The sequence below is a fragment of the Canis lupus genome, chromosome 12, assembly GCF_048164855.1.
Source record: "Canis lupus baileyi chromosome 12, mCanLup2.hap1, whole genome shotgun sequence".
In the NCBI taxonomy this organism is placed as follows: Eukaryota; Metazoa; Chordata; class Mammalia; order Carnivora; family Canidae; genus Canis; species Canis lupus.
Window position 1 is genome coordinate 58847712 of NC_132849.1, and position 13174 is coordinate 58860885.

At 45.1% G+C, this 13174-nt stretch overlaps 1 protein-coding gene across 8 annotated transcripts in view; it reads right to left on the reverse strand.

Moving 5' to 3' along the window:
* Nucleotides 1-13174, reverse strand: part of ASAP2 (ArfGAP with SH3 domain, ankyrin repeat and PH domain 2) — a 173300-nt gene that overhangs the window by 137639 nt on the left and 22487 nt on the right. The window contains exon 1 of one of the 8 annotated variants that reach the window (XM_072771133.1): nt 4369-4413. The exons of the other annotated variants lie outside the window; for them this stretch is intronic. Within the exon in view, the coding sequence (XP_072627234.1) occupies nt 4369-4398 (30 nt within the window). The 5' untranslated portion in view covers nt 4399-4413. Of the gene's footprint in view, nt 1-4368; nt 4414-13174 lie in introns of those variants that run through there. 8 annotated transcript variants of the gene reach the window in all.

Sequence of the window (13174 nt, forward strand, 5' to 3'; positions counted from 1 at the left end):
GTCGTTAAAGGTTTGATTACATGATATAATCAAAGGTGAGGCTCACCTTTCTTGCAACTGGGCCCTGACCACCAGCACAACAAACTCTTTACTGAGAACCAGTTCTGTTCCAGGCACTGTTCTGGCCACTGGGGAGCTGGTGGCAAACAAAACAAAAAGAAGCCTCTGCCGTCAATGCCGTCACTGACTGTCTATAGTGTCATTCTGGTGGTGAGACACACAATAACCTAATAAATGTGTGGCATGTGCTGTCAGACAGGGACAACAGCTACAAAGAAGCTTTGTAGCACAGCTTACATGAGGTGACGTCAACTCTGCAAGGCAGGGATGTCTGTCTCCTGTTCGCTAAGGCATCACCAGCATCCAGAAGCGCTCAGGAACTACTTTTTGATAAAGGAACACCAGAAGGCAAAGACTGGTGCCATTTTAGATAGGGAAGTTAGGAAGATGTGAGGTGATACTTGAGCAATATGTGCAAAAAAGACTTTAGAAACTAAAGTCTTCGGTGTTACAGAAGGAAACTGCCATCACTTGGAGAAATGACCAAAAATAAATGTATGACTCATCTTGTAAGGTTTGTTTTTACAGAAAGCTCCACCCCTAGCATGGTGAATGGCCATGCAGGCCAGCAACATGTGAGGCAGCCCCCACTCCGGGTGTCTCTAGAGCCCCCCAAGAGCAGCAGCAACTTCGGCCTTCATGCCACAAAGGATCCAGAAAACCATCCTCCCCAACACACACACTGCTCATCTTTCTCAGTCCAGAAGCTCTTGCACAGGAGGATCCCAGCTCTTTGCACTCAAAATCCAGCACAGTTCCTGGAATCTCTATTAATTACAGTAGTATCATTACCACTTTGTACTGAACGCTGACCGTGTGTGCCATACTGTAGGAAGCATAATGTAAGATTACTCTTGACCCTCCCAGACAATTCTGCACAGTAGGAAACACAAAGTCATTTGCCTGAGGCAACACTACCATTAAAAGGGAAAAGTCCACACCCAAACCCAGACCTATATGATTCATTGTCTTTACCGTCTACATTATAGAGGTGATCACTTAATGTTGGCTAGATGCGCACGAACTTGGGCACCATCATGTCACCGTGTACAAGCATTCATTTCAGCAGAAAGGCTAAATAACCAAACCTAAGCCATTCTTTTTTCTGATGCCTTAAAGAGGATGTAGTAAAATGCCTTTCCTTCACATCAAACATCCCAATTATACTGTAAATAAATATACATTAAATCCATCCCTGCTTTTTCTAATGGGTGCTTGGTGAGGTATTCCAGGCACAGTCATTAAGCACTGTTTACACTGTGGCACCACCTGAAAGCCCCAGTTAGTGATTCTGTCCTCCACTCAAGCAAATATCAGAGCCACCAAGGCAGAACGGCTTAACATGAAACATGCCTCAACTACTGAGTGTGGTATCAAATTCTGCCCCTGAGTGTTAACTGTGTCACATGCTCTGTGCTCTCACACAGAGTTCTCTGTTCTATTGGCATCATGAACCCTAGACCCTTACTCAAGAATTTTCAGAACCCTGACTCTGTAGATTAACCTTCACCCAGTATTCCAAAATCAAGCATTTGAATTTAATCCTCACTTAATGGCTTGTCAAGGCACTCTATGTGTGAAGGCCTGAATGTATTCAAATTCCTTTAATGATGAGTTTATATGAAAGCAATTTTTCTACTAATTCCCAAAAGAAAATTTCACACATATTTCGTGTGTGTGTGTATCACACACACACACTTCATAAAAACCAACACCACTACCACCTCTCATTTTAGAGAACAAAATTTGCTGGCTATTTTTACCATACCATTTCCTAATTACCTGTATCTGTCTCTTACAACTAGACTGTGAGCCCCAGAAGGTCCGTATTTATGGAACTCTCGGCAGCCACGACAGTATAAAATCCAACTGCTTGATGAGTAAATGAATGAATGAACAAATGAATGAATAAATGAACACAAACTCGGGAGACCTAATTCTCTATTCACTATCTCAAATTAGCCTAGATAAAAACAAAACAAGCTTCAGCTTCTCTAAGTAGAAATCCTATCTCATTCTCTAACCCATACCCTCTTGCAAAATACAGTATGTCTTTGACTTTCCGTCGAACTAGATCTCAAAAGTATTTTAAGCAAATTAATCTGCATGACATACAGCAAGCAGATGCTTTTTAAAAATCATTATAATAGTTCCTTCTCTGACTTAGTCACATTTCCCATCTGACTTCCTATACCAACTGTGATTGTAATCTATGAACAAAAATGTGCTTTATGAAAATTTTTTCAAGGCTGGCTACAGCAAACCATTCTTGTTCTTGGAACCTGAAGTACAAACTTTTGTTAATCCATATGCCTTATCTCCATAAATACCTAAAGCCATTACTCAGATCAGGCCAAAATAAAGAGCGCTTATGCATCCTTTTGGAGAAAAAAAAAAAAAAAAAAAAAAAATTTTTTTTTTTTTTTAAGTTATTGGGCCTTCGTTACATCCAGGCAGGAGCTAATACTAATGGTCTCATACCTAATGGTCTGAACATATGAAAGAGTCTCACCTGACAGTCATCACACAATCATAAGCTGTTCCTCAGTATCATGCTACCCTAGAGTGGGCAATTTCCATCCATAAAGAAGGCAGGAAAAGAAAGAGAAGTTGGAGAAGAGGAAATAGCAAAAAAGTGATAAAATGGTGATCAGCTGGGTTTCCTCCCTTGTGTTACAAGGAGCCACAGGTATCTAGATCACTTCCTTCTCAGTGATCTGGCCACCAACTATTCTCCCCAAAGGCTTCAGCAAGAAGGCCTGGAGGACAGAAACAACACTCTGTTCTGACACAAGATATTCAGTCCAGGCCAGGTTGGAGGCACATCAAGGACCCATCACGACAGGCTGGACAGCGCTGTTGCAGTGCTGGAATTATTCAAGGTCTATAGCGGCCAATTTCCCAGGGGCTGATCCTCCCAGTAGAAAATGCTCATAGAAGCAGAGAGCCAGAGGTCACTGTAAAACCTGAGTATACTGACTCAGCAAACATTTAACTGTACCAACCAATGTGTCAGCACTGGTCTAGGGGTCCCAAGAGCAAATGACAGTCTCAGTAAGGGCCTGCACTTTCTGTGGTCCAGGCCAGATTAGATTCCACCGGCAGACCACGTAAGTATGTTCCTTAAGACCGCTGCCCACACAGAACACTTATCATTACTGTCTGACCAAAAAAATCAGGTTTCATTTCAGCACAGAGCACAGACCTCTCAACTCTTCTAAGACAAGAAGCACAAACTGAATGCCTGTGAAATAAACATCATACCTTCATCTTTTTTTTGTCTCTGAGGAAACTAGAGCCAACTTGCCCAGAAGTACAGAGCTAAGAAACAGTAGAATCTGGTTTGAAACTCACATCTGTCCATCCAATAACAAAGTTCTTACTCTGTCAAATATGCTCCCCTAAAAAATGAACTTATTTGGACCCTAACTCATGCAATCAGAGGATGACCCTTTTTTGTCTGTTGAATTCATCCATTCAAAATGGATGTCATTCCTTTCTCTTCCCCTCCCTTTCCTTGACTTAGCACAGTGTCTGGCATAAAATGGTTGGTGCTCAGTGAATGTTGGCTGCATTGAAAATAAACACGTCCATTATAGGAAGATCACAGTACTTTTTTTTTTTTTGCTGCGGCATGAGCATATACTTAAATCAATCATTTTCATCTTCAAGGGTATATGTATATACTCAACTCTGACTATGTGTTAGGTACTCATAACCATAAATACAGCGGCAATATGGTGATGGCTTCTCAGAAAACTTTCAGCTGAAAACTATCAGGAAGAGAAAGTGCCAATGCTTTACATGCCTATAAGGTCAACTAAAATTCTGCAAAATCATTGCTTAATATTGATAAAATATGTTCCTGATCATAAGGTGAAATAAGAAGGAAGATAGTTGTTCTAACAGATAAATATATGAGCTAATAATATTTAGTTTTGAAATTTGATTTGTACTCATCCTGGTATTCATATAGGTCTGTGAAGACCGACTGTGAAAATCTTGGTTTAGGAGATGGTCTAGTTTTTCATCCTGACTGAAACTCTTTCCCATTAAACCATCCTCAGAGTAATATAGGCAAAAGAACTCAACTTGGAAACAGAAGATCTGAATTCAAAATCTGGCCCTGCTTTCTCACCAGCTGTGTGGTTTTGGGAAAGTCACTTAAACTTCTCTATCAATATCTTCACCTACAGAAATGAGGATGCTGCCTACTGAAAAGCTTTTATGTCAGTAGATGGATCGAAACTTTTGACCCATCAGTAGTGCTCAGTTAATGTCAGGTGAAGGGAAATTGACTTCTCTTACCTCCAAGAAACAGGACCTCAATCTCTTCATTTGTAAAATGAAGGAAATGGCACCTATGTCTTCGGGTCCCTGTGGGAACTCAGAGGTCCTATCGTCTGGCATACAACAGAAGCCACAGAGGGTGTCTTCTCTCTCACAAACATGGCTTTACCCAAAATACAATGAAATTGTAAAAAAAGGTTAGCAGAGTTACATTTAAACAGATCAGACCCTATGGGAATGACTATGGAGAGTAATTGTTGTCAAGAACTCTGAATGTACTAGGAAATCATGAAGTGCAAAACAGCTAATCCTCAAATCCCAATATGATGACACAGAATCCGTGCCTACCCTACACATAAGGCTTCCGTTCCGAAAGGTAGTCGCAGCATTAAAAATGTAATGTAATTCATCACATTAACAAGCTAAAAAAGGAAAACCATATGGTCATTTCAATCGATGCAGAAAAAGCATGTGACAAAATTAAACAGTCATTCACAAGGGAAATTCTCAGCAAACTAGAAATAGTGGAGAACCTGATAAAGGGCTTATACAAAACACCTGCAGCTACTGTCACAGTTAACCATGAAAGGCTGGGATGCTTTCCCCTTTAGGATCAGGAACTGGACAAGGATGCCCATTCTCCTAGTGACCACTCAACACTGTACTACCAGAGGCCTAGACTGTGCAATAACACAAGAGAAATAAATGAAGGCAAACAGATTGGAAAGGAAGAAGGTAGGGGCAGCCCAGATGGCTCAGCGGTTTAGCGCCGCCTTCAGCCCAAGGCCTGATCCTGGAGACCCGGGATAGAGTCCCATGTCAGGCTCCCTGCATGGAACCTGCTTCTCCCTCTGCCTGTGTCTCTGTGTCTCTGCCTCTCTGCCTCTGCCTCTCTCTCTCTCTCTCTGTTTCTCATGAATAAATAAAATCTTAAAAAAAAAAAGGAAGAAGGTAAAACTTGGTATCCACAGGTGACATGATCATCTATGTAGAACATGCTAAGAAGTCTACAAAAAAAGCTCCTAGAATCACCAAAAAGTTAGCTCAAAGCAGGAGGGAACCTCTTAGAGTGATGGAAGTGTTTTATATCATAATTGTGGTAGGTGATCACATTACTGAACACTTACCAGAGTTCACCAAATTGTACCCTAAAACAGGTGGCTCAGTCGGTTGGGTGAATGACTCTTGGTTTCAGCTCATGATCTCAGGGTCGTGAGATGGAGCTTTCCCTCTTCCTCTCTCTCTCTCTCCCCCTTTGCCCCTCACCACGTGCACTCTCTGTCTCATAAATAAAATCTTTTTTTTTTTTAAATCAGTGTTATTATATGTACATTACACCACAATGAAGGTGACCCAAACAGGAAACAATACTTGACCACTCCTCAGTTACAGGCTGCAGTCCTGCCACCCCACCTCCCCACACACATACAGCACTATATCTAAAATACTTGAAGCTTTGTGGTTTCCCATCTTGAGGAGGGAATTTCTGACTTGTAAATCAGAAAAGCCCTGGAGAAAGCAATAACTAATAATTTCTACAAGTAATACAGAAATGAAAACAGCTTTATGCATGAGGTTGGATGAGGTGATCAGGATTCAACACAGTCTGGTAAGACAAAGCTTTGTGAAGTGGACGTGTCAGACATGAGAGCTGGGCACAAAAACATCTGTTTACAAAGCCCTAGAATGTGAGAACTGAAACCAGGGCTCCTCTAGTCGCTGGTGTTAGAGATGAGAAAACCGAGCCTCCAGGAAGAAGCAGTGACTTGCCCAAGAACACAGAAGTTTCTACCAAAGACCAGAAGGATAACATCTAAGCTTTTCAGTTTAAGGCAGAACTTTGATTAAGAAATAAACTAGAGGGATCCCTGGGTGGCTCAGCGGTTTAGCGCCTGGCTTTGGCCCAGGGCATGATCCTGGAGACCCAGGATGGAATCCCACATCAGGCTCCTTGTATGGAGCCTGCTTCTCCCTCTGCCTGTGTCTCTGTCTCCCTCTCTCTCCCTCTGTGTCTCTCATGAGTAAATAAATAAAATTTTTAAAAATAAACAAACTACTCCCTGTGTGTGGGCGGCCGTTAAAAAAAAAAAAACTAAAGGGGCACCTGGGGGGCTCAGTGGTTGAGTGTCTGCCTTGGGCTCAGGTCCTGGGGTCCTGGGATGGAGTCCCACATCAGGCTCCCCAAAGGGAGACTACTGCTCCCTCTGCCTATATCTCTTTCTCATGAATAAATTAAAAAATTGTTTTAAAATGAAAGTAACTAGAAGTTAACACTCAGAAGAAAATAAACACCTTTTATCTGATGCAGGAAAGGAGAACAAAAGAGAAAAGCAAGAAAGAAAAGAATTTTAACTGTGCTGGAAATAAATTATAGTTCAAATTACCAAGGCAGGGCATTGTTTTCTTTAAAAAAGTAAAATGTATCATGTGTAGCTCTCACACACACACAACACACACACACACACACCCTTACATATATGCACATGCAATAATGGGGTAATAGGTTGCTTTCTATTTTTTAAAATTCTCTCAATCTTTAAATTTCCTTTTAAGTCTCAAGTGGAAAGTTTTCCTACTTTTATAGATACCGAGTTAAGATTTTTTAATACGGATAATTATGAAAGCAAATTAAAGTCAAGCTCTTTATAGGAGTACTAAAACAGTTTTAATTTTATTAATCTTCATTTCACAAAAGTAAGGTATCAAAATATACCCCAAAAGGAGGTCATCTGGCATACTGCACAGCACAAGGTTAAAGGGCATAAAAAAAAAATAATACAGGAAGAGGAGTCTAAGAGGATCAGCATTTTAATGCAACTCTTTGAAGATCTCCATTGACTTAATATACCTGAGTGCCCTGAAATCACGATCTTTACTTCATGGCGCTTGATTAAACTTCAGCTTATGAAAATTTCTAAATCATCTTCATCCTGTCCAACTTAAAAGAAACTCGGGCCCACCAAGGCCCTCCCTCCTTTCACCAGGAAACCAGGGCCCAAGAGCAGTGAGAGTGCAGACGGCTGCCCCCTGGGCCCACCAAGCCCCCAGGAACTTGACAACCTTCTAACCCCAGGGGGGGCTCTCGGTACATCACTAGCATCACCTGGGCTGGTGCACTGCAGCATGTTGAGCAGGACCCCTGGCCTCTTACCCACCCCTTCTCCCAGGATCAAATATGCCCTGGACCTTGCCAAGAGTCCCTAGGAGGCCAAAGCGCCCAGGTTGAGTGACTCTGTTCAAGCCCATTCCTACTGCCCCAGCAGGGTTCGAGGGGCAGCATCACCAGCCTCACCCTCCAACAGAGCTCTCCAGGTACCACCACCATGGCCACCCTCGGGGTCCAGAATCTCTGGCAAGACAGCCACACCAGCTTTTTAAATGCTTCTTTAGCTCTGCCCCAGGGCGGCGGCCAGCCACACTGCGGCATGGTGAAGGCACGGCTGGGCCTCACTGCGCCTGTCCTTCCCACAGCTCCAGCTCTCCCTCTGATTTTTCTATTATTTCACTCTCTCATGTATCAAGCTTTCCAATCAGCCTGCCAAAAGGCCTCGGGCTATACAAAAGAGAGCCGCTGCGTGATGATTTAAAACATCCGGCCTCTGTTAGAATGAGCAAGGCCTGTATTAAAAACTGAAATAACAGCAAGCTATGGTAAAATCAGACTGTCCAAAGGAAAGAGCCCTGTGTGCGCTGCATGTGCTCTGTCTGCCCCGAGAGGCGAGGCCGTCCTCGCTACTCTGTGTAATAAGGCTCTGAAAGCAACTCTGGCCAGGGGAGCTGGCATATTCTGCATCACCGCCACCCTGGTGCACATGAAGACAGGCCATCTGTTTGGTTCAAAAGGTCATCTAACTCAGTCAGGTTCAAAACTCCAGGCCCCATCTCTAATTTGATTAACTCCATCATTAGTCACTCTGGAGCCAAATGCAGATCCCTGCCTACGACATAAGAGGAAGCTTCCAGTTGGCGTGTATCAGGTCAAGGCAGTGAAACGGTGCATCTGGAGAAACTCGACTTGTTGGGAGACCCGAGGCAGGTGGGGGCGGTGGGTGTTCCTGGGGTAAGCAGAAGAGCAGGGCCATCTCCCCCCTCCCCCCCAGCCCCATTCATCATCAGGAGTACATTTCACACCACTCTGAAATTCTTCTCTCAACACTTCCCCAAACAGGATGTGTCCAATCAGTGAGTCATGAAAAATCGGGTATTTCTAAAAATCTGCTGGAAGGAAGGTGTGGGAGAAAATTTCTAAAGGGAGAGAACAAAAAGACAATATGCAAAGCTAATTAACCATGCAAAAGGCCGGAAGTGGGGTAGCTGGGCCCTGTATGACCTGACCTCACGGTGGTTGCCAGGCCTTTCATTTCACTCCATCCCCTGGCTCACCTTGAGAGTACAACCCACTACACCCCAGAACAAATCCATCTTTCTGCACCTTGTCATACCTACCCATCTAGTCAAACCCTAGCTTTTTAACCCGTTAGAGCCCCAGCTCCTGGATCTATCCAATGGGGAGTCAGTCCCCTGTTGCGCCTCGCCTGTCCTCCCCTCCGCCTACATAAAGGCATCCTAGTGCCCCCAGAAGTAATCTCTGTTATCAGTGCCCTGTAAGGACGCTTAGCACATGTTACCTTGTATTAGCGTAATTTGTGCACCATTTTTTTAATGTTTTTTTAAATTTATTTATGATAGTCATATAGAGGGAGAGAGAGAGGCAGAGACATAGGCAGAGGGAGAAGCAGGCTCCATGCACCTGGAGCCTGACGTGGGACTCGATCCCGGGTCTCCAGGATCACGCCCTGGGCCAAAGGCAGGCGCCAAACCGCTGCGCCACCCAGGGATCCCCAATTTGTGCACCATCTTATCTCCCTCCACTAGACCACAGTAGCAGTGCCAGTTGCCATGAGCCCTCTCCATGAGACAAGCTCTAGGCTAAATGTCCCATGTGAGTTTTCTCATTTAATTCCCACACCAATCCTCTGCCCAGGCAGTATGATTATCAGCTCTCCCATTTTATGGATTTAGGAGGCTCAAGGGAGAAAGCTGATAGGCAGATACATAGTATCATGATGAAAGCATGAACTCAAGAGCCTGAGTGCCCAGGGTTGAAATTCTGGCTTTACTCTACCCAGCTCAGCGATCCTGGGAAAGCTACTTTAATCTGTGTCCCAGTTTCCTCTTCCTTGAACATGGATGACACCAGTACCTTACCACAGAGTTGTCATTAAGGATTAAATACATCTAACTTGTGTTAAGCGCTTAGTGCCTGGCACATAGTAAGTGTTATGTAAGAGTTTGTTAAATAAAAGTCAACAGGCCTACCTGCCCAAGGTCATGCAAGTATTAACTGACTGAAATCAGTGTTTGAGTCCTGATCCAACTGGCTTCAACACAGATGCTATAGTCACTGCACAGGCTGAGGAATAACAAATTCCTCCTGGGACCGGACAATTTCTCATTCATCCCTGCACTCCTGAAAAAGCATATCGGTCCCGGGTCACCACACAGCTTTTAGAGGTGTTTCTAAAGAATGAAATCTGAAGAATTTATAAAAAGCTGTCTCCGAAAAGAGTTTAGAAACACTAAAGAACTACCAGGGCCTGCAAAAGAAAAACCTACAAAAAAAACACATAATAGCCTCTCATCAAGTAACCTTACAATCCGGACATCCATCCTGACTACGCTCTTTTGGAGACCCCGACATTAACAAGACAATATTCCAAACAGGAAAACAGGGTGACAGGGCAGGAGGTAACCATGGCTTCTCAACTCCCTTACTATCTGAGAGACTCTTCAGAGTCCCAACATAACACCCATCTCCCTTATAATTTTCACATGGACATTGATCATGATCACCAAAGCAACCCCTGCCGGTTAAACTCCCAGCCATCGTGAATAATAATTAGATGACTCACACAGTTTCAAAGCCACAGCTCTGAATCTCTCTGCTATGGAACTACTTTGTTCCCACTGAGTAAAAAAATAAATAAGCAGATTGGCAACATTGTCCATTCATAATAAATAGCAATCTAGAAATATACAGGTGATCCTCAGAGCTCTGCTGGAGCAGAACAAGACTGTGGCTAGTCCACATCTCACCCTGGAATTCCTTCCTTTAGAGCAGTAAGGCAATCTCAACCCCTCTACACAGGTCACAAGTGCTGTTCCCAAGGGATGGAGCAATTCAACCCAACTCTTAACTTTTTTAAGGGATCTACACTCACTAATTCAACTTTTCAATCACTACCCTCTAAAATCAAATCTCTTCCCTTCCCTTTGACCAAAGAAACAAGATTTCTATTATCCAGCAATATCACTATTTCTGGAACACCATGGGCCACTCCCCACAATCTAAGCTATACCTGCTGGCCACTTTTGTTCATTCAACAAACATGAATTATGCATCAGGCACAATTTTAGGTACTGATTAAAAATTCCTGCCCCCTTGAAGCTTATGATCTAATGTGGGTAAGGGGGAGAGAGAAACTACAGCTGCAACAATTAAAGAATTTATTAGATTAAGAGGTGGGGAAGGGAGGGTCAGGGAACTGGTGTAAACCATGATCAGTGCAGGCCTCTTGAGAAGGTGATGTTTGAAAGAGGGAAAAGGAGTGAGCCACGTGGATTACCTGGCAGGAAAGCAGAGAACTCTGGACAGAAGGAACAGCCAAGCACACAGTCGTGTGTGCAGAGCAGCCAGGATGCAGCATGGCTGCAGCAGAGGAAGGCAGGAGCATTTAGGTCAGAGAAGACCCTCTCAGGACACGAGGGTGGTATTCACAGAGCACCAGCAACCTTAACTCTTTCAGTGATTCCTAAGTGCAGGTCTCTGTGCTCAGGAAGGCCACAGGCTGATGGAGATGGGGTTGATGGGACAGTGCACGTGCTGATCACCAGCCCTGAGAGAGGTGCCACGGAGGCTGTGTGAAGCCAGGAGGCGGCTAACACAGCCTCCAAAGATGCTCCAGCTGAACTTTATAGGACAGGCAGAGACAAGATGAAAAGGAAGTGACTCGACCGGCAGAGGAGTAACATTCATAAAAAGACAGTGGTACGGGGCAGGGTGATTATGTTGTGTGGCTGGTGGAGAGAATGGGGATGGGTTGGAGAGGCAAGCAGGGGCCAGAGTCTGGTCATGAGCCAAACGTAAAGTCACAGTGAGTTTGAAGCTCTAAATTTAAAGGCCACGTCTTTGTTTTAGGATGAGCTCTGTGACTGCAGCTGGCGTGGAGGCCATTGGATAACTGAGCTGAGAAATGACCGGTATCCACTGCCACTGTAGGAATGGAGAGGAGTCTGAGCAAGAGAGGTTGGAGGACTAGTTAACCAACTGGAGGCAAGCCATGTTGTTTCACAGAGCACTTTCCAAAGGAGCACCAGTCCAGTTTAGACGGTGCTGCACACAGCCTCTCCAACTTTCCTGTGAAGCAGGAAAAGGCAAGGCTGCTAGAAGACAAAAACCAACCCCTTCCCTGACCCACTCCCAATGATGGCTGAGATGCTAAGACCGGGCAAGAAGTTAACGTGCCGGGGATCCCTGGGTGGCTCAGTGGTTTAGCGCCTGCCTTTGGCAGGGCATGATCCTGGAGTCCCAGGATCAAGTCCCGTATCGGGTTCCCTACATGGAGCCTGCTTCTCCTTCTGCCTGTGTCTCTGCCTGCCTGTCTCTCTCTCTCCCTGTCTCTCATGAATAAATAAATAAAATCTTAAAAAAAAAAAAATGTTAACGTGCAGAAAACCTCCAAAGAGCATCTGCAGCATGAGGCAGGAGGGGCCCATCAGCAGGAGTTGGGGATACAGGCAACAGATGTCAGGGACAACCAAAGGCCAGCCAGAAAGGCAGGCCTCTTGCTTTAGGAGCACCTAAGAGCAAGAACATGGCCCTCAGACAGGTCGGGGAGGAGGAATGGACAAAAGCAGGGCAGGGGTGGGGAGTGAGGGCAGGTGTCCTCGATAAAGTGGGCAGGCAGCCAAGTGTCTGAACAGGAGTACTGGTCAGAGCCTGGGCCTCCCAATGGAGGCAGTCTTGTCATACAAGTAAAAGCCATTTCTTGGCATTCGCTAAGGAAGTGGCAGGCCTATTCCATGACATAATAAAGCCCAGGCTACCACCACCACCCTAGACACCCATTAAAACCGAGGCTCAAAACTAGATGTGACTTCATCAAAGTTCCCAAGCAAGTCCCTCCGGGCTGAAGTCAGAGCAAAGTTGAGGAAGGGCAAGTCAGAGTGCAGGACAAGATGCAGAGCCTGAAAACCCTGGCAGTAGTCAAAAGGAGATGGTCAGCGGCTTCCAGGAGGGGACGAGTTCTGCCCAGAGAGCTGAGGGGCAGATTTGTGCCAGAACAGCCTTCTCATAGGCAGAAATGGCACCCCAGGATCCTGCTGGCAGGAAGAGGAAACCCTCTTGCCCCTGCTGGCATACGAAGGAGAAGGAAGGAAGTGGCTCAGGGAAAGTGACCAACATATAACCACAGACCAACCCGAGCCTGGGCAGCAATCCCCCCTCTGTCAGAAGGCAAGAAGCCCCAGCGCATGGGACATGATGCCAAGGGCCTTCCTCACACACCACAACTCCCCAGTCCCACAAAACCCTGTGGCCCTGTGCTTGTGGCACCGACAACCAGGCTCTGCATGGGGCCACGGGGCCCTTGTAGCTGTCCCAGACACTGCTGCCGCCTTGGCATCTGTTCTCATCAGAACCCGCACAGATCCTGGCTGATCTCACTGAGAAGGCTGCTTCAGTGATCAGAAAATGCAGATGTTTCCCTGACGACCTTCCCTCTCCTTGCCCCAGACCCGCCTTTGCTCCCAGCCCAGAAAGAAA